The sequence below is a fragment of the Nesoenas mayeri genome (genome assembly GCF_963082525.1).
Source record: "Nesoenas mayeri genome assembly, chromosome: 1".
Taxonomy (NCBI): Eukaryota; Metazoa; Chordata; class Aves; order Columbiformes; family Columbidae; genus Nesoenas; species Nesoenas mayeri.
In genome coordinates this window covers 146,601,252-146,624,827 of record NC_137541.1, presented here as the reverse complement: position 1 = coordinate 146,624,827, position 23,576 = coordinate 146,601,252, and the positions used below count along the sequence as shown (strand labels likewise).

Genomic DNA, 23,576 nt, shown 5'->3' with positions numbered 1-23,576 from the left:
TGGTCACCCCTCAATCTTCTCCAAGCTAAAGAGAGCCAGCTCCCTCAGCCTTTCCTCACATGTGAGATGCTCCACTCCCATAATCATCTTCGTGGCTCTGCGCTGGACTCTCTCAAATGGTTCTGTGCCCTTCTTGAACTGAGGGGCCCAGAACTGGACACAATATTCCAGATGCAGTCTCACCAGGGAACATCTGCAACTAGATCAGGTTGCTCAGAGCCCCGTCCAGCCTGGCCTGGAATGTCTCCAGGGATGGGGCATCTACCACCTCTCTGGGCAACCTGGGCCAGTGTTTCACCACCCTCAGTGTAAAAAATTTCTTCCTCATGTCTAGCCTTTAGTTTAAAACCATCAACCTTCATCCCATCGCAACAGGCTCTGCTAAAAAGTCTGTCCCCATCTTTCTTACAGGTTCCTTTTAAGTACTGAAAGGCCACATTAAGGTCTCCCCGGAGCCTTCTCTTCTCCAGGCTGAACAACCCCAGCTCTCTCAGCGTGTCCTCGTAGCACAGGTGTTCCCCGCTTGGGGACCGGTTCCGCGCAGGGGGCCGCCTTGCTCCCCTTCCCTGACCTTGTGCCCCCCACAAACACCCCGGACCACTGACCCCCACCCACGCCGGCAGACCCAGGGGCGGGGCCGGCGGCGAAAGAGGGCGGGGCGTCCCTCGTGGTGCGGCAACCGCCGCTCGCCCCGCCCCGTCCCCTCCCGGCATTCCCCAGGGGAGGAGCATCCCTCCGCGGGGGTGTGGCCGCGCGTGCGCAGCCGTTGCGCCGGGGCGGGGCGGCCCGGCTCTGCCTCGCCATTAGCCGCGGCGCCGGGCGGGCTCCGCCCGGGGCGGGTAGCGGCGGGTTTGGGGGGTTACCTGCGCGGCGCAGGGCGGCCGCGGTGCAGAGCGAGGCGCGGTAGGCGGCGGAGCGGCGTCGTCCCCGCTCCTCCTGCTGCCGGCGGGCCGCGTCGCGGCGGCGGCCGGGCCATGGTGCGTCGCGCCCGGCTGGCGCTGGTGGCGGCGGCGCTGGTGGCGCTGGGGGCGCCGGTGTGTCAGGGCGCACGGGCCCTGGAGTGGTACACGGCGTGGGTGAGCACGGTCTACGTGGAGCCGCTCAGCAACCGCACGGTGCAGGGCAGCACGGAGAGCGGCCGCTACGGGGACAACTCGCCCAAGGAGAGCGCCCAGGGCCTGGTGGGCATCCCCCGCGGCGCGTCGCCTCGCCACATGGAGGGCTGCGCCGCCGACACCGACTACGACGTGCCGCTGCCGCCCGGCGGCCGCGGGCTCCCCGAGGGTGATCCCCCGCCATGGATCGCCTTGGTGGCCCGCGGAGGCTGCACCTTCAAGGACAAGGTCACCAACGCGGCGCGGAAGCGGGCGGCCGCCGTGGTCATCTACAACGAGGCCCGCTTCGGCAACAGCACCGTCTCCATGTTCCACCTGGGTGAGCGGGGACGGGGCCTGTTTTGGGGAGGCGGCTTTGTCTAACGCTGGTCCGCGCCGGGGGCGCAGGAGCGCGGCTCTGCGTGGTGCGAGGGGAAGTGGGCTGAAATACCTCTGAAAATGGTACAAAGAGCCGGGGTTTCTCCCCTACCCCTTCCGCGCTTCCGTTAAAACCGCCCTGGAGAAACCCCGGGACCAGCCTTTGGCTTCCAAGTTGCAGCCCAGGTGTCCGGGAGAAGAGTCTACGAAGCCATCGGGGCGGGCAACTGTGTCACAGGCTGCGGCTGGAGGCGCCGGGGGGGGACATGGTTTGGTTTAGAGCCACCTTTTTGTATGGCACCCCCTGGCAGGATGACTACAGCGGTGACAGGTAGGCTGCTTCCCGCAGGCGTTGAGGGAACATGCCAGGTATCTTGAAAATGCCTTCTGGTGCCTTTGAAGGCATAGCCGTAGGTATTTGAATGTAGCTTTTGGTGAAGGCTTTATTGTAATCACTTCATCATCCTCTCCTGCTCAGGTCTGTAAGGGATGGGAGAGAGGTATAGGCATAAGCTAATTCTTAAATGCTCGCTAATGTGGTAGGAAAGCTGATGCCTAGAGAAGGATGTTGGCTTGGCTTGTCTGAGCATGCTGGTGAGCTGTAACCTATGGATGGGGTCTGTGATTGTTGCCGAGTTAAGGATGCAGGTGTTCTCATGCTGCAGTCAGTACTTGGGCTATGACAGCAGAGTCTTGCTGGATTTTTATGAGAATGGCAACTTTAAATGCTTAAATCAAAGTGTCGGGGGGAACCTCAGAACTCTGCTGTAAAATCTGCTGGCATTTGTAGACTTCTATGGAACTGGAAGGTCTTTGGAGGAGGATACAAAGACAAAGCAACCTACATAAAAAGTGCTGTAAATGTGTGTTTCACATGATCCTGGTGCAATGAGTTTGTTAATGCCCAGGCTGTTATTCTTCGTTGTGAGGAAGGGGAAGACTGAGGACTTGGTTAAAGCAGAACCATAATGCATTTCTAACAAACTTACTTTCTTTAATATAGTGATCTTAAAATCTCAGGGAGCCTGTTGCTTCATAGCTTATTTGATATATTGGGTGGAAAACAGATCTCATCTTGGAATACCAAGTGGCACCAACTTGGGTGTTGGAAGCATGACCACAGTTCTCTTAGCCTGCTTCTTGCTCGGGTAGATCAGTCTGACCTATGTCTTGTGTTCTTAATCTAATGTGAAAGTGGAGGTGGGACGCTAGGTAAGATGCACCTTTGATTTTGATCCCATGTGGCAATTAAGGTACTTTGTTGGGTAGTAATTCTTTCCTCTTTGACAGCTCTCAGTTTCTTTTGGGGTCTGGCACTGTGTATTGTCCAATCAGTACTAAATTCTTTTTTCTTCCCTGTGGGGATTTTCCCATGTTCTGCTCTGTGCTCTGTCATAGCCTCTCATATGCTCTTATTTGCTCTTTTGTGGAATCTCTTCCTCCTTTTCTCTTCTTGCTTATTTTATCAAACTTTTTTTGCTTTTCTGCTATCATATCTGTGCTGTGGAAGACCATTTTGGGCTTATGCTCAGGTTTGGACTTGCTGGTATAGTTACATTTATCAGTGGTATGAAGAAAGTGCTTCCTGACTGCTGGTTGTAATTATTTTTTTCTTCTTAAACTGGCAGAATGTTGCTGATAAAAGCTCTACTGATGTAGAGAGTGTGACTTAGTATAGTGTATATAGAGGAATACATATTTCCTTATTTATACTGACTTCACAAATGCGAGTTGGATTTCAGGATGCTTTGGATGGGGCAGGAATATAAGAATGTATCACAATAGAATCACTAGGTCTCCTGGAGAAACAAATCTTTGTTTCATGGTTGAAACTTTCAAACATGTAAATGTTCGTATTTTTCAGTGCCCTTTGTGAATATAGGGAAGAATTACTGTTAGTGCTGTAAATACTCAGGGAAATCTGCAGTGCTGCAGCTAAGGAGTGGAGTTATATGCATGAGGAATGTCCACTTAATGGAGTTGCAGTTAGTGGTACTGTAAATGATGAGATGGAACAATGGTTACCGCTGAGAGAGGTGCAGCCTGAATTACATGAGAGTGCTAAATGGGTAACTCTTATGATCTCGAAGTTTCATCTTTGCTTTCTTCCGAAAAACCTGGCCTTTGAACTTTCTGGTGTGTGTGATATGTGTGTGCTATTGGTGGACATGGTTTTTTTTAGAGGTTTTAGATGTAATACAACTTGAATATAAAAAGAAATGCTTGATTAGGCAGAGAAGGGATTTGCTGTAGCTGGTGTCAAAACATTTGATAAAGGTTGAATATTCCAAATACTCTGCAGTTCAGTAATTTTTTCATGGGTACCTTGTGGGCTTCATGAGTGCAGTGAGTAGCAAACAAAAAGAAGGTTCTTCAAATGTGACTTTACTGATGTGTGTCATGTTTTTCAGGCATTTACTCTCTGCCTGAATTAGGTTGTTCAGTACGCCGGATGACTTCCCTCCTCAAGGGACATAATAGTGAAACAACTTCACATGCAGCTGAGGAGGTTTTTTCCAGTGGAAGATACTGATTTTACCCCAACAACTCAAGGAGTTGTACTTCAGTAATTGAATCTGAATAGTATGAACAGGAATATAGACTTTGCAGACAATCTTTACTCTGTTAATTTTTGGTGGTGGTTTGGAACTTAATATGATACAGAGGCTTCAAATTGCTTTTCAAAACCAAAATAAATATTGTAGGTAAATATCAGCTGGGAGTGGGTTGGAGAGGAGTCTGGAGTGGCAAGGTGTTGAGTATTGTGGAGAGAAGACTAAGGAGAGTTAGAGGGTCAGTGCTGGTCAAGAAATTAGGGGGAGGGAGAGGTATATTGCAGGGAAAAGAAAAAAGGGTCTTCTGGTTCTATGTTTTTCCTCTTATGCTTCATACTGGGCATCCAGCCATCTCTGAATCCTCTCTCAAGCCAGGATTTGGTGATCCTGATCAGAATGTAAGTTTGATACCTCAAAGACTGTGGAGTAAAGTGCGATTGTGCTTAACACACAGGGGAATTTATAAATGTGATTTGAGGTCTCTGAGTTGTGAAGAAGCTGATGGAATGACACAACAGCATTTCAGTCTTTGAATAATGTGTTTCAGAACAGAAGTCTAAAATTAGTGAGGAATGAGTTAAAGCCCTTAGTCTTGTAGGCTGCTCAGGGCAACTGCTTCTCTGAGACTGCTCTTGTTCCTTTTGTAATAGTGGATTGCAATTGTTTTTTTTTTTTCTTCCCTTCCTTCTATCTCGTGACCTTCAAGGCCATTGTGTCCATTAGTTACATGGACATTAGTTACGTGGACTTTTAATGGCAGGTTCATCACCAAGCCTTTAAAACTGTTAAAATGCTTTTAATGGGCACATATTTAAAATGTATGGCATACTTGTGTTAGTTCTAAAATGTGGTGTCCCAGTGTCTAGCAGCCATTGCACAAAAGGATCCTGACTTCCATTTCAAGGAAGTAACTGGCTGATAGTTGGACATTTTAGTGACGAAACAGAGAAAGGCATTCGTGGTTGTTGTAGGCTTTTTAAATACTTCTTTGTTAGAAATCTTGCAGAGAACTACATAGCAGGATTAAACCGACTCAAGATTTTGGGACCGAGGAGGAAACCTTTATTGATTGAAAGGTCCATACTGCCTCTAATCTTGAAAACTTTTCTTCTCTAAGCCTTAATGAAACCACATCTTTCTAGTAGTCTTGTAGCATTCATTAGCCATCCTTAGGTTCCCCTCCTGTTATTTGTAACTCTTCAAGTTGATTAAGGACATAGGGCCTAACCTCCTGATTTAGGTATGTGGATAACAGCTCTCAGCAATGCAAGATAAATTTTTGCCTTAATATGTTCTGTTCTTGTTAACTCCCTGTGAGGTTGTATGGGGTCAGAAAGCAAGGAGTGTTTCACACACTCTTCTCTACAAGATTCATGAGTCTCTCCAGTAATGCTTTCATGCTGGTTAAGAGAGGAGAATAATATTAATTAAACAATTCTTAGTATGCTTGGACTTGTGGTATCACGTGGATCAGCACATTGTTGGTGAGTAGAACTAATTAGTGGAGCTTAGTTGCTTGTGGATTTTTCCAGTTTGTCTTCAGCTTTGCTGCTTTCTGTCTTCTAATGGACCCACGTGCTGAGAGCTGGGTGGGTGCTGGTGGGGTGCCTGAGGGGAGGAGCAAGTTGGGCCTTTCCCTAGTAGCAGCATCTTTGTCTCTCTGCACCATCCTCAGCACCTCCAGAAGTGTAGCCCCATTTGGAAAATCTCTCTTTTTGGGGCTGGATCTGGCAGACGGGTATAATGGTTCTTATGGTAGGTGACCAGAAGTGGGATACTTGCAGAAGGTGAAGCTGAAAAAGGATAACTGGCATCGAAATAGGATAGTTATTCCACAAATAACTGGAACATTTAGTGTTTCATCCACGGCTGACCATCTGCATCTTACAGAGGGAGAAGCTGCTATGTACAGAAGTGAAACTTCTGCACATTCCCCTTGGCATGGTAGCAGAGTGGCCAGGTTGATGAGGTGTCACAGCCAGAACAATCTCAACTAAAGGAGTTTGTTTTAAATATTTCAGGCAAATAAGGCTTTGTCTTAAGTAGGCAGAGAAGGTGGGTGAGTCTGAAATGCTGCTCTGAGTTTTGAAAACCCCCCTTGATGTAATGTTATAAATTAGGCAACTGTTTCTTTTGACATAGCTCCTCAGTAGTGAATCTAACATAGCCAGGGGGAGGAAAGGCTTTAAGTCTTCATTGGGAGGTTTTGTTCTATGTAGGTCATCTTGTCAATCTAAAAAGGTAGCTGTGACATTACAGCTTCAGCTTTCCAGCTAGGAAAACCCCACTCTTCTTTCTTCTTCCTCTGCTTTCTTTTTGCATCAAGGTTAGCTTCACTTTTTCTCAGAGGTAGGAGTGCAAGGTAAGCTATAAACCATGACTTACCAAGGGTATATAGCAGTGTTGGTACACATGAAGTGAGAGCTATTAAAATAAAAATAGCATAGACCAGTGAAAAGGTGATGTTTTTAACAAGTGCATTTGTTTACAATTTATTTTTTAATACTTAGGTTAGATGTTTCTGAGAAAATAATGGAGATGCTTCCAGACAATCGAGTAAAACTGCAGTAACAGTATCTTTGGTTTTTGCTAGTTGGTCTTGACAGTATCTTACCATTTTGGTGGCAGTATGGTGCTTAAAGATTTGGGCTTTTTTTGGAATTAGGTGCTTTTTCATAAGGATTGAGTGCTTTTGAGTTCAAATATAATAGGAAAATCCTTTGGTTCTGTGCTTCCAAAAGAATCCCAAAGTATTTCTTGATAAGTCCTTGTCATAAAGTCTCATTCCATTTTGAATATTTAGTGTTGAAGAATTTTTCAGTATTTCAATGTTTAGTGTAACTAAACATAAATATTTGAATCTTTTTTCCTCTTTTTGTTAATGTATCCAGTGTAATTGTGCTATGGATTCAGACTGAACCTGACTGAATGTGTCTCTCTTCATGATGTTCACATACTGTCACCATCTGCAGCTGAAGTTCCAACACTGACACGTAAAAGACCAGCTGTTCCTGAGTAGCATGTTAGAACTTCAGCAACTTCATGATGAGATGTGTGTAACTTGCCTGGTTTTTTTGCATGGCATCCACATCCCACCTCACTGTGGAATGAGGAGTATAGGACCTTGAACAGTAGAGATGCATCTGTTGAGGCTTATCTTGTGTTTGAGGGTTTCATAAAGTAAATAAATGGTTATTTACTGGTAAACTTTATATCAAGTCTGCTATGCCTGAAAAAACCTCAGAGGTTTTCCTACAACTTTGCTCATTGATGTTAACAGAAGAGGCCCAAATTACCATCATGCCAGAAGGTCTAAATTCTTACTGTGATGACTTTTTTTTTTCCCTCTCCAACAGGAACAGGAAATACAGTGGTGATAATGGTTGGCTATCCAAAAGGAATAGAGATATTGGAGCCAGTACGAAGAGGGATTCCCGTAAAAATGACTATTGTTGTTGGCACGCGACACGTGCAGGAATATATTAGCGGTCAGTCGGTTGTGTTTGTAGCCATCGCCTTCATCACCGTGATGATTATATCACTCGCTTGGCTCATATTTTACTATATACAACGTTTCCTGTACACGGGGTCACAGTTTGGAAACCAGGTAATTGGAGAAGATGATGCTTCAGAGTGTTTACTGTCTCCTTAGTGGCCTGACTTTTCTTGTTTATTCTTGAAGATTTGTGCTTTCTTGCTACTTTACTATCTGTGAATGCTACTCAGCAATGGTTAGTGAGGCTAATAAGCAGTGTGCTAATTGGCATTGCAAGTTTGGCTAGTTATAATTATTAGATACTTGTATTAGGTTGTGGGAAATATATTTAGCCACTTGTCAACAAACGAGTAAAGGGAGCTTCTTGTGTGATTTGTCACCTAACTTCCTTTTGACGTTAAAAATGATTGTCATTCTTCTGTAATTTTAATCCTGAAAGTACTAACTTCCCTAACTAGACTTTTTTTTTTTTTCCTTAATAAGACCCATAAGTAGTTAAGGCTAGAATTTTTGGTTCTAAAGCTTTATGAAAACTACTCTTGTAATCCTGGGCAATCCACTGTAGAGTGCCGAATTGCAGTACTTCCCCCTGAGGGGAAGTACTTCATCATAGAATAATTTAGGTTGGAAGTGACTTCTAGAGGCCATCTGGTTCAAACCCCTGTACTTGAGAGAGCAACTTAGATGAAGTTGTTGCAGACGTAGACCATCTGAGTTTCTAAAATATCTTGGGATGGCATTTCCCTGTGCTTTTCAGCTCTTGCAAATAGGTTAAGTTCCTTCCATGGTCATCAACAGCTCTACCACTGTTTTCCACTAACAGTGAAAAATAAAGTTGCACTTGTTTTTCTTTGCAAGCAGGTGTTTTGTTGGGTTTTTTGTTGTTGTTTGTTTGTCCTCTGTTCAGAACACCACCACAAAGTGTTTCAAATGACTGCTTATCACGTGGACTTCCCCTGGATTCTGTTTGAACATGTAGATTCTAGTTTTGGAGGAGGAGGAGGGAAGGGAATTTTTTTTTTGCCGTCAGGAATCTGGGTTCTGAGAGGGACTTATGGGACTCTTTTGGAAAAATACTTAATTTTTCTTTTCAGTAACTGAAGATAAGACATGAGACTTCTGTATTGGTTAAACTTGTGGTCTGTTTGAAATGGTGGTTGCGTAGGGACTTTTTTTACTAAGTTTTAAGCCTTAGCACTTACATTCTGAGAATACTTTCAAGAAAACAAAAGTTTTGAGAAATATTTGTAGAAAAAGGGGTGTGGTTTTATGTTGAAACAGTTATGTGAAGAAAGTTCCTTCTTCCAGTTACGTTGGTTTTAGGGTAGTTTACGCTAAGGGAAGTTCAGATACTTTATAAGTAGTTTAAAAGCGTGTTTTGGGGTGTTTTTTTTAGGTTGAATGTGACGTCTCTCAGAAATATGCACCACAAACTCTTACTGTATTTTCTCATTGGGCTTGTCATTTAAATGCTTCTTAAATGAAGTTGTGTAGCATTAAAGGTTATACCACTTTCTTCAATCCTCCTGTTTTTAAAACAGCCACTGAAAACAAACTTATAAAAACCATGCAAAATTTTAAAATGTGAATATCTTGGTCAAGATATGCTATTAGAAGTTTTCAAAATAATTTTGGAAACAAACCACTTTTCTAACCCAGTATTATCTTGCTTGCTGTACTGACTCCAGTATAATTAAAACTAGGGAGTTAAGGATGCCATGCTTTAAAACAACTTGCTGTGTAGCTGCTAAGTGAAGGTGAAGATGGTTTTCTTAAGTTTTATTCTAAACATCAGTTTAGCAATAAATCTTTGGAAGACCTCTTTGCTACTGAAGATGAAACAGGATTGTGCAGAAAACCCTGAGCTGATACAGAAGGTGGAAGAGACTGCTGTTGTTGGTTGTTTGTCTGTTTCTGAGGGACCTTTCAGGCTAATTCTTTTTAACAGCACACAAAAAAAAATAAATCCCAATTTTCAGTACAGTACATCTGTAAAATGATGTAAGCAATAGTAATCATAATTAGAGAGAAAAGCTGCCATTACTTTTTTTTAATTCGTTTATGGTTTTTCATCAGTGAGGGCTGCTGCTAGACAGATGTTCATCTGTTAATTGGGAGGGTTTAGTTTCTCAGTTTCTAGGAATAGCTAGTATGTTGTTTTGGAATACAGTCCTGCTTTTCTCTTCTTGCTTCCCCTCTAAGCATAGTTAGGACCATTACTGTATAGAAGTCCAGTATGGTATCTCATGTCTGTTAAGCCTTTTTTTGTTGTCTCCTTTGCATAATGTGTCCTTTCAGTGCAAGCTTTGTGTAATGTGGGAGGCAGTGCTGAACCGAGGGGAGCACTAATAGCTCCGAGCAGCCTTTTGGCCCAGCTGTGGACTGCCCGGCAGGATTCCACCTTTGCTCAAGCTTGTGCAGACCTTACCCTGTGCTTGCTCATGGGCTTGCCTGACTAGAAGGTCTGGTTCTACAGCTGTTGTTTCAGCTCTGATTGCCTCTCCAGCCTGCAGCAGTTTCAATTTTCCGCTGGGGGAAGGCCCTTAGTGCAGGCAGTCACGATACAAGGCTGCGGATGTCCATTGTAAGAGCTGTGCACTTCTAGAGAATGTTGGCTGCTGTGCCCCGAGAATGCAAAACTTGCTGTTCTTCAACATCTGCTGGCTGGAAGTATTTTGTAAACAAATTAGAGAAAAATCTTAAATGAGTTCAGAAGATTTAGTAATCCCTATGGAAAGTATTTAAAAGCTTTGAAATGTAACTCTTAAAACTGACTTGTGTACTAATTTTTAACATCTTTACTCAAGGGACATAGGAAAGAAACGGAGAAAGCCATCAGCCAGCTTCAGCTGCATACTGTGAAACATGGAGAAAAGGTAATTCAGTGGCTCTGGTTGTTGCTGTATGATTTTCAAACTGTTGTCATGTCTTTAGAGAATTTAAACTGAAATTCTCACAGTGTAATTGCTGTGTGACTCTTACAGTCTTAAGCCCATTTTATAGAAGGCCAAGTTTAAAATTGAAGAGTCAAATTTGAACTACTTATGTAAGGCCATTTTGTTGCAAATAATATCTAGCTATACAGAATGTTGCAGGGGACTACAGAGCTGGTACTGTAAAGATGAGGGAACACTAATATCTTATCAGCACTTGAAAACATCAACAAGTGGATTGTAAAATACTTCCTAAGGCCTATTGATTGCACAGTTCTTTCAGCTGATGTAATGTCTTTTTTCTTAAAGGAACATCCATCTTTTTATTGATTAGAAGGCCTTAGAAATCTAAAAAGCTTTGAAAAAGGAAACACTTGTTCCATCTTTTTACATACAATACATTAAGGGGCTATATAGACTTACTTGAAGCATGAATTTTTTAGAAGTATGTTTCTATGTGTTAAAATATTCTCAAAAATTAAAACAGTTTTCAGAAAGTTAGCTTTGTCACAATATGGCCTAAACTCATAGCTGTACTAGAATAAATGAAGAAGAAAAAGCCAAGGTTCTAAAAGAAAACATTATTTTTGTCAGTTTCAGGCAGTTCTGATCCTAGATGCTAAATTAGTTTGACTAGACTTTTGCTACTATGCAAATATTTTTCCCCACCCTTATTTGTCTTTTCGGTTATTTTTATGTAAGGACCAATTTGCTCAGACATGAAAAACAAGGATTAGGTTTTTTTAATTCACGAATAAAAAAAAAAAAAAAGGGAAGGGACTCTTATGAGTAAGAACTTTAAAAGCTGTGGTTCAACAGAAAGCTGCTCAACTTCAGTCACATGCTACAGAGAATACGTCCTTCATTTAGTAAATTGGTTTTGAAATGAAGAAAAACCCTGGCTTTGAACTTGCCTCTCTTTCTCTTACACATTCAGCATGTTTAAGTAGCATTTTATAATAATATTTTTTACTTTTAATTATGTCCTAAATTCCATCAAAAAGTAATCTATATCAAGCTGTGAACATAGGGTTATTCATAGAATGGTGAGATCAGAGATCAAGAAAGATGGAATTGAACCAAAACTTATGTAATGCAGTATCAAAGCCTAACATCAGCACAGGAAGAAATAGATGTAAAAAGGTTGTGATGAAACCTGTGGTGTGAACCACAAGGAAGCTGTTAACTGCTTTTAAGTTTGTGTTCATCAAACCTTTGGTAGCAGGTAGTTCCTTCCTGTCAGTATACCCTTAACTTAAATTCCCCCATTTTATTTATTAATTTTAGTCATGCTGATTCTAACTGTGAGTACTATATTAGTTAAGCAAAGTAGAATGAGACTAGGTTAAAATCTCTATCTAAAAATAGTGGTTTTCTGTTTGGTAAAATGTCTTCTAATTTGATTTGAATCAGCTTACTATCAGCAAACTTGATGATGCAGAAGTATTGTCATGAACTAATGTAAATTTATCTGGAAATATGGTCCCGTCTACTCCGGAAATGTGCAGTTTCTGTTTAAATGTTTCCTTTCAGCATTATGATTAAAAGAGCGTATTTATTTTATTGTGACACAGTACAGTCTTTCATTATCGCTTCATTTGGGGTTGAAGTATTTAACTAAAAATAGGTCAATATTTTAAAAGTGTATTTGCTGTCATGTAGATCTTTCCTGAGAAGCTTATGGGATTATTGTAAAATGGACACTCATTTGAGTACGTGCTGCATATGGTATGCTTGGACTTTGCCTCTTGTGCAGAATAAAAAAATATTTGTTATAGAATAAATACTTGTTTTAACTTCGCTTATATTAAAAGTCTTAATTTGATTTGAGAATTTAAGGCATTAATTATGTAAATTGATAGCATGCAAAGGAGGGGAAAACTTGCCTTGAACTTGAAAGTTTGCTTGCAGTACTAATTCATTTGAGCATTTGTAGTAATGAAATTGAAGTGCTTCAGTAAGCAGTAAACACAAAATATTTACTTTGTGGGGGATGAAAGAGAAGACGTTGGCCCACTGTCCTCCTTCTAATATTTGTTTTATGCAACCCAATTAACACTGAATTATTTCTTTTGTATCTGGAGATACCCGTCATATTTGCACTGCAACTATAAGTAAGCGTGGCTTCAAGAAGGCAGTAAGACCTGTTATTTAACCCTTAGAAAGAAACAAGTTGAGGTGGGGGAATACTGTGTTTGACTGCTTCCCTGGTATGAGCTTGGAGAGAAATTTTAAAAACCATCCTAAATTGCATACTGCAGTTCTTTTGTGGCTATCAAGGTCTATCTGCTAGCATGGGGTAGGAAAACTGAAAAAAAACAGTGGGGAAGAAGAGGTTTGCAATATGCAGCCCAAAGAATCTAATTGTATGTAAGCACTTGAAGTCTATGGGACCATCAGTTAAGAATTAGATTGTGCACTCTCATCTGAGATGACCTCTTTTAAAATTTATTTGGTTTATAGTTAGTTTAAATAGAAATTTTACTGTGCTCCCATGAGCAGTGCCAATGTCTGAGACTTAACAAATTACTTAAGGTACCATGTATAACTATTTTAATTAAATAATCCAGGTTTGCCTGCTTTTAATATTTGGTATCACGTGATCAAATCACCTCTTGGTGGAATCTTCAAATGAGGGAGATGTTTTTATTTATTAAACCATTTTATACATTTTGCATTCTGTGAAGCTGTTACACAAAAGCCTGTTCTGTAATGACATATGGATGTAATGCCTTTAAACATGTCATCTTTAGGGTTTAGATGTTGATGTGGAAAACTGTGCTGTGTGCATTGAGAACTATAAACTGAAAGACACTGTCCGAATTCTGCCATGCAAGTAAGTTGCCATAATTGTTCCTTCTTCTTTAGCATGTTGTCCCTAAAAAGTACATGATGAGCTTTCTGAAAGCTCTTCTGCATGGCCTGTCACATGTTGAAGGGCACTGCTCCAGCAGAAGGATTGGACTAGATGATCTTTTGAGGTCACTTCCAATCCCAAACATACTGTGATACTGGGAGACCATGGAAAGACATGGACCTGTTGGAGAGGGTCCAGAGGAGGCCACAAAATGATCAGAGGGCTGGAACAGCTCTGCTATGAGGACAGGCTGAGAGACTTGGGGTTGTTCAGCCTGGAAAAGAGAAGGCTTCAGGGAGACCTTATTGTGGCCTTTCAGTGCTTAAAAATGGCCTATAAAAAAAGATGGAGACAGACTTTTTAGCAGGGCCTGTTGCGATAGGACAAGGGATGATGGTTTTAAACTAGAAGAGGGGGAGATTCAGGCTGGACATGAGGAAAGAATTTTTTACGATGAGGGTGATGAAACACTGACTCAGGTTCCCAGGGAGATGGTCAATTCCCCATCCCTGGAGACATTCCAGGCCAGGCTGGATGGGGCTCTGAGCAACTTGATCTAGCTGCAGATGTCCCTGCTCATTGCAGGGGCTTGGGCTAGATGACCTTTGAGGGTCCCTTCCAAACCAAACTATTCTGTGATATCTATGCAGGAAAAAGGAGCAATTGGGAGAAGCATAGGAGCAGAGCTTTCTTAGTATGAAGGTTGAACTGGTAGCTCTGTGGTGTTCTTGTGTTAATAACATATCTTATTTCAGAAAACTAGCATAAAAGAAGATGCTTCTAGAACTATGTTTGTCCTGGTAAACTAAGCAGTACTTAAATGCAAAGTTGTAAAGGAATGGGTTTATTTTTTAATGTAGTAACTTGCACATCATTTGAAGGAATAGTGTGTGGCTTTCATGATATATTCTAAAGAGCATTTCTTTTTTTAGGCACGTCTTCCATAGAACATGCATTGACCCTTGGCTTTTGGACCACCGAACTTGTCCAATGTGTAAACTAGATGTTATCAAAGCTTTGGGATACTGGGTATGTTGCACACTTACTTTAATCTTCAAGGCAGAATTATAGTGCAGGAGGCAAGACTTCATGTAATTGTTCAAAATGAGAACTGTTGCTCTTGTACTTCATGAGACTGAAGAAGCTGGGCAAAGACGCAGGAGTAATTCAGAATCAGAAATACAAGGGAATTTTATGGTTAAGAGCTCAAACAGTTTGAGTAGCTTATGAATTCTTTGTGTACTCTTTTATGATAAACAATTTTTTCTGTCTCCACCTGATGATAGTAAGTAAGTTGAAGCAGAGGTGAGGCAATTTGCCCAAGCTGCAAAACCATAATTCAGTAGATTCAGGGCATATATTTGATCTTGTTGAGAACTCTGATTCCAAAGAAGAAATGACAGTTTTTCTATCTGGAAGCTTTGTGAACTTTCACATATGCCCCAGTTTTAGCCTTGTAAATGAGCCAGTACTTAGAACCCTCCTAAAGACATTCATCAGAAATGGGTTAAGTAGTGAAAATTATATGCTTTCATTACTTTCTGGCAGCACCAGAAAAGAGAGATGAAGACATGTGCAGCAGGTTACTCAGTCACTATTGATAAATAGTCTTGAGTTCCACTAAAATGCCATAGGTGTGAATGTACCTCTCTTTTCTCCTACTGATCTACAGAGATCTTCAGCAAAGAAGGGTGTTCCCTAGTTTCAGGGACCTTCCTTTCATAGCCTAGGTCTTCGGTTTGACTAGCTTTTCTCTTATTTTTTTTGCAGAGACTTAGCAGATCAATGGAAGACTTTAATGAATTACTTTTTTTCTTTTGACAAAGGTGACAGTACTCTTGTTATGTAATACATATATATACCAAATTGTGGTGCTTCTGTGTTTTAAGTTGAACTTTACCCAAGAGCTGCAATCTTTTTGTTATGTTAAATAGCTATTACTTTAATATCGTTACGTTTGCACCTTATTTTTTGCTCACTTTCAATTCTTGAAGTTGATGTAACTTGTGTTATATGCAGAAGGATATATCCTTTTGTATACAATCTGAAAGCTGAAATACTGGAACCTTCAGAACACTTTTATTCCCTGCATTTGTGCTTTTGCAGAGGATACTGATAGACCAAGCCTAACCAGGAGGAGTAATACCTCCTGTGCTTGTTAGACAAAATGAATGTTGGAAAGCAGGTTGAATGGGATTATATTAAATACAGAAGCCCAGTTCTTTTTTCTAATGGAACAGGGAAAATGTGTCTTGCTTATCAATCATTTGGGTCCTACTGAAGTTGGTAATGTGGGAAGTCATTCAGTATTTTTTTCTAGCTTAGTTTTCAGCCTGATCCAGGTCGTCAAGTCTTGTTTGTACAGCGATTGTGTGAATTTTTTACTGACGTGAGGGGAAAAAAAGTGCGAAGAGCGAGGCAACTTCCTTTAGCAGTGTGCTCACTGAGTGCCTTAACTGCAGACAGGAATGTGCAGCCTTGTTACAGCAATCTACTTAACCTTCTGCAATGAGGCTGAAGGCTCACTTCAGTTTTATGGAGGACAAATGCTTCAGATGCTTCACAATTTTAACGGCTCAAAGTAGAAAGGTGGTACTAAGTCCTAGTACCTGGCTTTTGTTTTGTTAAGAGCAGACTTCAGTGATCCAGTTCTCCATTACGGTATGTCTTACCAAAAAACCCTGCAGTTCAGCATGTCTGACTGATTTAGTATTGTTGAATCTTGTGGTTTCAGTGCTTGTTTGACTGCCTAAGGTTTGGAAACCAAAATCATTAATGCCCCCTGCCCACACACATAGCATCACTTGCTTCTTAACCTGTGTTCAATTATAGAAGTTCTACAGCTTGTTAAAATTCAGTACATTTTAAAATATGTGCTAATGCTCTGATGCTAAAGAAAGAATCAGCTTAGAATTTCTCAGATCTTAAGATGGGCCTTAGCTAATTGTTTGAGAGGAAAAATACTCATTATGAAGCCCATGGAATAGCTACTTGGACTGCAATATACTTGCTTATGTATAAATAAGGTCAGTATATCAATGGCTTAATGAAGGTAGTCTGTTTAATTTCAGGAAGAGAATTGTGCATGTAGGACTTCTAATTAACTTTCAGAATGGATCAGAAATAGCTCATGCTATACAGTAGGTGAAATAAATTCCTTTGTGCTGCAGATGTTCCTGTAAAGTGACAAGCTAGCATAGTTGCATTTTTGGAACAGACTTAAATGTCAGGCTGGAGTTAGAGGAGGAGGGAAGTTTTGTCCCAATGTCAAATGTTTGCTCACCTCAGTAAAAAAAAGTCTAAGCTTGCCCAACTCTATGATGAAAACCAGCAGTTTCTGCAAACTCCTTAAAGGATTGATAGGTTTGCTCAGCAAAGACTTTGGCTGGCTTGGCTCCTGCTGTTGCTGCTCTTGGCTTTGGAGTGGCTTTGAAAAAGTAAAGTGGCTTTTCTCTTGCTTGGCTTTGTTTCTTTGCAGTCAGACAATAACATTCAAAGTAGATGCTGCTCAACAGGGTACCCATGAATGCATAGATAATGGGCAAAAAAAAGGTGTTTTTTCCAATAAGGTGAGGACACAAAGTGGTAGCATGGTGGAATGTTGATGCCTAATAGAAGACAGAAATGTCAGTTAAATATATTTAATTTTGAAGGGGGACCCTGAAGATGTACTTGAAGTTCCAATACCTGAATCAATAAGTGGCAGCGTTTCAGTCGGAAGCCTGAGTATTGCTTTACAAGATGATGACAGGAATGAAGTAAGCGAATTGTCGGCTTCCTCCACTAATGAATCTGTATTGCAATGTACGAGCTTAAAAGAGGACGCAGGTGAAACCACAGCATTACTTGGTAAGTAGTAATTTAGTTTATCACTTGGAAGTCCTTAATGCCATTCGTCGTGTCAGAAGAAGCCATTCTGAGCGAAGTTAGTAGTGTTGGAATTGCAGTGTGTCATTTCCTACCTGCTTGTGTTTTTTGACCATCAGTAGATTTTGAGATAATGCTATTGAGCTGGAGAAAACTGGTCTTGAGAGAGGAGGGGAAAAAGATAGACGTAAAGAGTGTCTTAGGAAGGTTGCCTACACAGAGAGTCTTGAGAGCTTTGGGTATATATGAAAACGAAATTTTAAATTAATGTAACAGATGAAATAATAAAATAAATAATAAATAAATAATAGTTTGTTGATTTACCATTTCAATATTTCTTCTAATTCCTGGCTTCTAGATGTGGATGTCAGTAGTAACCGGCATGGAGAACATTTATCTAATGGAAGTTCCCACTGAACTACTTCATGGAAGAGAATTTTAATAGACTGTTGAAGAACTATTATTTTTTATTTAATTAGTATGGACTTTTGTCTAGTTAATGGAAAAAATAACAATGTAAATTATTTTACCTTTCAAACTTTTCTAGCTGGTGTTCCAAAAGGGCTAATAACTAAGAATTTTGTGCACAGGAGGATTTTATAAAATCTCCTCTGGATGTCTCATCCTAAAAAAAGATGCAATAACCCTTTTCCTGTAAGCATTGTTACAATGTCGTTGTGTTCCAGAGGGCTGTAACAAAGATGAAGACTAGGCAGTGAGAACAGTGTAGAATGTCTAACAGGTAAATATTTTGGATGCACTATTTACGTTCAGTATGTATGCATGGAGAACACTTACAAGACTACAACTATTAAAATGTTCTGAAAGTTCTGATCTGTTGTAATTGGAGATGGATATTCTTAGGAAAGACATAGTCTAACCTTGAAGAATCAAATAATTCAGGAGTATGTTGCATATCCTTTTTTTTTCTGATGAAAAAGCTACTACTTGCAACTTTCCTTACATGTAACAGATACTAACTTGATCTTGTAAGGTGTTCTACTCAGAGTGGATGCTGAGAGAAAAGGAGGGTTTCTCCACCTTGCTAGCTTTTTATACTGAATGTGGCAGTAAAAAGTTGTGCTGGGTGGTCTTCACGTGCTGAGCATGTAGACTTATTTAGGTATATGCACAATGGTTACCTCTTTCAGTCTTAAACTCAGTAGAACAGAGGTAAAGGGCTAATTAAGGCTAAAACATATTCATTAGTCTATTTATAAGAATTTACTGAATTCCTTCTTGCTACTGCTCCCATTCTGTCTGACTTGTTATGTACAAATTGAAACTGTTCCTTAGGACCTACAAAGTTTGGTTTTGTTTTTTCCTTTGCGTAGAGATGTTGGAATTCTTCTCTTGAATGTTCCACATTAGGAGTTCTGACTGGGTTTGCCATTAGCTTTTATTCCTTTTTGTTAGATTAGCAGTATTGTGCCTTATAGTAGAACACATAAGAAATCTGAAGCATCTGAGAGTAAATGTAAACCCTGGCATCTCCCATTATGACCTCTTATTCAAATATTTATATACTGTAAGTGGTATAAGGAATTGCTAAACTGTTTTGTAAAGAAATATGTATATTTAAAACACTACTTCTTAAGAGTGTTAAGTGGATTGTTTAGGATTTTAGCATTGTCATGCTATAAATAATATGCTACATTCCTCAGTTTTCTTTTGTAAAGCTGTTACTACAGGTTGCTTAAAACAATGTCTTTGACTAGACATTTGTTTTAGAATGCATTTTGTTTTTAAAATGTATATTTGGAATGTTCTTAAGAAAATATGCAATTCTTTTTCTAACTTATATTGAGCTTCAATAGAAGCAATAACTTTTTTTAATTTTAGAATGAATGTTCCAGAAATTAGAGGTTTCAGCTGGGGAAATATAATCTGAACTTCTACTTTGCAGAGCAGATGTTTCACTCTAAATTTCCTTCAAAGTACTCATTTTAATGCCTACTTCAAAAACAAAATCTGCCTCTTCCCTGTAGAAGTGTAACTTTTAGGTTTACTGGAAAATTGTCAGGTTGTAGTTCTGATGTCACCAGCAGGTGCAAGTTTTTGTGATGCCTTTATCTTACAAGAAGCACATGAAAATGGAACATGACTGAGCAACCATCTCCAAAACTGAACAAATAAAAAACCAACCCACAACTAAACCAAACAATGTAGAGGGACATTATGTCTCCAAAAGAAGCTTAGCAACGTTTCCAGAACTGCCTTTTAAACTGTCTCTTCGATATTAAAATCTTCAGTCTTCTCCCTCTTCCCTAACACAAAACTGAACATTGATGTCGTAAATGTCGAGAGGGTTTAAATTCTAGCTCAAGGAGGAACCAAAAGGCGTTACCAAGAGAAGTCTTGTCAGTCTGTGGATTATGTCTTGCTGATTCCTGCAGCGCAATATTCATGTTGGAGAGGAGAAATGTGGTAAGTATTTCAGCTTTTATGTAATATCTGTAAAACCAAAAGCTGTTCTTAAGCATCAAAGCTGAGGTCTGGCAGAAAGCTGGAAGAAAAGCTAAAGAACCTGCAAACTGAAAAGTGAGCTAGTAAAATCTGACATGTAAGTGATACTGCTGCTTTAGAGAAGTATCTGAGTATGAAGGTTCCTGGAGTATGTTTCTAATGCTGGCACTAAACCTCTTTGGTTTGAGCCTTTTACAAAAGTAGTTGCCATTGTTGCAGTTGAATTGGTTTGCGCATAGTTCATCTTCAATATAGTTGGGTCTCGTAAGGCTGGCTGTGCTGCTGAGGAATGATGACAATAAAAGGCCGAATTGCAGTGCCTCCAGCAAGCAGTTTGCTCTCCTTGGGAGCACGATGACAAAAATGCTCCGAAGCGAATCGTTCGTCTGACCTCAGTCAAAAAGCTGACATGCATTAGCAAAAAGAGTGGTACAATAAAAAGTACAGGAAAGAGACAATCTATGGAGCTTAGAAGAGTAGCAAAAGAAGGTTAGAAATGTGAAGCATATATGACCTACTGTTACAGCTTATTTAATACATCATTTTGAGTAAACAGCTGTAGGTAGCTATAGGTAAATACAGGTTCCCAGATTTGCTACAATGGACCTACAATGCTGGATCAAACTGGTATTTACCCAAAGCTTATATGAAGGTCAGAACTCGTCTTTTTTTCCCGTTTATGAATGTTTTTGCAGGATAGGTGCCTTGTGACTCCCTTCCCTACCATTTGGAGCCTATTTAGCCTGCCTCTTGTGCTTAGGTTGTGTGCTGACCAATGTGGAATTTGATGATATATGCGCTGTGGGCTTCTTCTGCCCTCCCCATCATCTCCCTCTCTTCCTAGCTGCACATTTTTAATAAAACATGCAGGAATTTGTATCGGAGACCTCTGTCCCTTTGTCAGATTTTGCTGAAATCAGGCAGAGGGTTTCTTACTAGAGGCATTGATGTGGTATGGTTATACAAAGCTAAAGCAGGGTGGACAGCCCCCCAATGGCGATGCTGAATAAATCAGTTGAGGGAAATCTCTAGGACGACTAGGGGATGTTATTGTTGTAGTAGTCTTGTTAGTATTGTGTTCATCAGTATGCCTTTGTTCTGGTGTTACTGTTAGGGAGAAAATTTGTGAAGTTCAAGTGATTTTTAAAAAAAGGAGTTATGAACATGTCAAAATAGACTGGTGTTTAAAGCTAAAACTAGAGGCCACCCATTGTTCAGAAATTTTAGTTCATAGATAAGTCTACACATGCCAAATTGGAAAAGAAATGTGATGGTGAATAACTGTTTAAACTCGGTTCAGCTTGCAGACTTGATAGCAAGCAAAAAATGAACTGTAGACATTTCAGATCTAAATGCACGTTAATAGTTCAATTACCTGCAGTACCAGTTTAACTAGAAAATTTGGCTTTTTTTTTTTTACTAACTACCCCTGCTTTGTTGGCTCTAAGCAATGCTTGGATGAGATTCTTTGCATGTACTATGGCAGTTTGATTAGAAAGCAGTACCTCCTTCCCCTTGCCACCCCTGCCCAAGTAAGGGAATGTAGTCAGGTAACCCGTTGCCAGTAATTAGGATTGGATTCTGGAGGTATGCTGGAGGAGTTTTTAGGATAATTTAACTCCAATGAGAATGCTTTTAATCCATGCTGATTTAATAGATTTGGCATAAATTCCTGCCAAAGCTGGCCTGTTAGACTTTGGGAATTCCTGACCTGTACGAAGGTGTAACTTGCACAGAGAAACAACATTGTAGCATCTCTGTTGAACATGAAAAGACTTTCCTTTTTTTCCTGTCACTTCTCGATTCAGGAGTGGCTGTCCTCTTTTTCTGCCTGGCTTGCTAAGCTTTCTCTAAGACTAGCCAGTAGCAGATGTGCAGAGAGGAGCCCATGGAGCATGTAGCGATGGTTACCCTGTCTCTTCTGCCCTGTGGTGCAGGGGATGTCTGTGAGGCAGAGGCAGCATCTGCATTTGTCGGTTGTGATGAGCTTGATCAGGGGCAAAAGGTGTTGGTTTTACATTATTATGGCAACAGATAAGGCACAACAGGTTGGGCTCATAATTTAGCTGTCCCATAAAAGCAGGCTTTTCCTGTCTAGGCAAGTCTGGACATAAAACTACTGTTAGCAATACCAGCTGTACTTTGAAGTATGCACCAGTAGGTTAAGAATGGCATTCTGAATTTTGTGCTATACTTCTCCAGTTACTGCCACACTGTGTAATAGATATGTTTTTGTTACACATCAACATCCCAAGTGTTAAGTAAAACTGGAAGCTTGTGCTCAACAGAGCCTTCAGCACCCCCAATCAAGCCAATAATGATGATGTTGCAGCAGTGGTTAGGTGGGTGTTTGGGGGTTTTGGTTGATCTTTTTTTTTTGCCCTTTTTTGTGTATGTGTCATGGGGGGTTGTTGTGGTGTGGGGTTTGGGTTTTTTTCCTTTTTTTTTTTTTTCTTTTTGAGAAGTTGCTTGTGTAGTTTTCATTGGTTTGATTTTCAGCACTTGGCATTGAAATGCAGTGTTTCTGTGCTGGATGAAGATACAGAGATTAATAAGAACGTACTGACTCTCCAGCTCTATGAAGAGAGGTGCAACTGAAATCTAGTAGAGGCAGTGGGCAATATCTCTGTGGGTTAACCTGGAGGGAATGGAGTTCTTGGTGTTGGCTGCCAGGTGAATCAGATCATGTTGGCAACTTGTCAAGAGTCTGTTCTCCTCTGTCTCCCTTCAGCCACCTGGCTGGGTGAGACTTCCCACAGGGGCTTGGATGGATTTACTAGCTTGCTGTTAGGAGAAGAGAGTGGTCCTTTCTGGTTTCCTTTTCTGCTTTGTTCACTTTGCTCTGTCTCATGTTCAGATTAAAAGTATGTGATAAACCAATTCATCTTAAGTGGCAGAAATTAAATCTATCAAAGCTGTGTTTTGATAAGCCCTGGAACTGAATATCCTGACTGTGCAATTGATGGGGGGGGAGGAGAAAAGAGCAAGACTCTCCTCTTGGCTAAATTGAAGAGATTGCAGCTTTACATAGGGCCATGGTGAATTATAATTCCTGAAATGGAAGGTGGTGACAATGTGGGGCATTTCTTTTCTTTAACCAAAACAGCTGTAAAAATTGTAATGTCTCCTGTCCTTGAGCCTGATCTTTACTGGATGTGTTCTTTTCTCTCGTAGGTGATATGTGAAGATTTGGGAATTGGAATTGTAGATTAAACATGCACAAATCAAAGCTGAAGGCTTTTTTGTTCAGTATGGGTCTGGATTTCTCCTCAGATATCCTGCTGTATTGCAAAACTTGATTTGAAAAAGTTTTTAAAAGTAGAATGTCTCTGTAATTGCATGTGTTTGTGTGAAGAATGCATTTGCCTGGAAATTGTCCATCACACTTCTATTGGATCTGAAACTACTTTTCACCATTGGAAACATGGTAATGATACTTCATTTTTAAATGAGTGTATCCTCCTCAATTCAGAAGAGCAAAATCATTTGAGTTTCCATTGTTTTGTCAGTCTGAAGCTTAAGTCCGAAACTCTAAAGCCTGTTACTTCTACTACAGATATAACTCCAGAGAAATATTTGAACTTACTAGGCTGTCAACAACTAGTCCCAATTGACTTGTCTTTTATGGTAACCTTGTACTAACTTGGTTGCATTGTTTGGATTAAGCACTGGGCTATGTCTTTTCCATTGTGTATGTATAATTGTAAGAATGTCAAGTTGTGTTGTTGTAATTTAATGGCTAAAAGCTCAAATTCCATAATAAATTATACAGACCTTTTAAAAAGCAATGTCTGAAAAGCTTCAGGGTTTTGTTTTCTTGGCTGCACTTACACAAATTGATCTAGCACAGCACAAAACAAGCTTAACTTCAAGCTGGGTAGCTAAGTGGGACATGCTTTCTGCATGTTGTGTAGTTTTGTCTGTGTAACT

At 40.6% G+C, this 23,576-nt stretch overlaps 1 protein-coding gene across 2 annotated transcripts; it reads left to right on the top strand.

The window, feature by feature from the left end:
* Positions 1 to 761: 761 nt before the first annotated feature.
* RNF149 (ring finger protein 149) lies at positions 762 to 23,414 on the top strand. Of its 2 annotated transcripts, XM_080363880.1 has the most exons (8): positions 762 to 1,434; positions 7,384 to 7,634; positions 10,331 to 10,399; positions 13,210 to 13,292; positions 14,246 to 14,342; positions 16,967 to 17,162; positions 17,539 to 19,607; positions 22,821 to 23,414. In XM_080363880.1, exons 1-7 carry the CDS (start codon positions 975 to 977, stop codon positions 17,595 to 17,597), a joined length of 1,215 nt encoding a protein of 404 aa, XP_080220006.1. In that variant the 5' UTR covers positions 762 to 974; the 3' UTR covers positions 17,598 to 19,607; positions 22,821 to 23,414. The 2 variants fall into 2 exon arrangements, with proteins under 2 accessions (XP_080220006.1, XP_080220005.1); XM_080363879.1 differs by lacking the exons at positions 17,539 to 19,607; positions 22,821 to 23,414 and adding an exon at positions 15,084 to 15,139 and having other exon boundaries at positions 855 to 1,434; positions 16,967 to 17,013.
* Positions 23,415 to 23,576: the final 162 nt, after the last annotated feature.

Bases quoted from the DNA above. Each gene is read 5' to 3' on its own strand.
- RNF149 (XM_080363880.1), top strand. From the start codon at position 975: ATGGTGCGTCGCGCCCGGCTGGCGCTGGTGGCGGCGGCGCTGGTGGCG. The intron at 13,293-14,245 runs GTAAGTTGCCAT...TTCTTTTTTTAG, and splicing joins GTCCGAATTCTGCCATGCAA to GCACGTCTTCCATAGAACAT. The intron at 17,163-17,538 runs GTAAGTAGTAAT...CCTGGCTTCTAG, and splicing joins TGAAACCACAGCATTACTTG to ATGTGGATGTCAGTAGTAAC.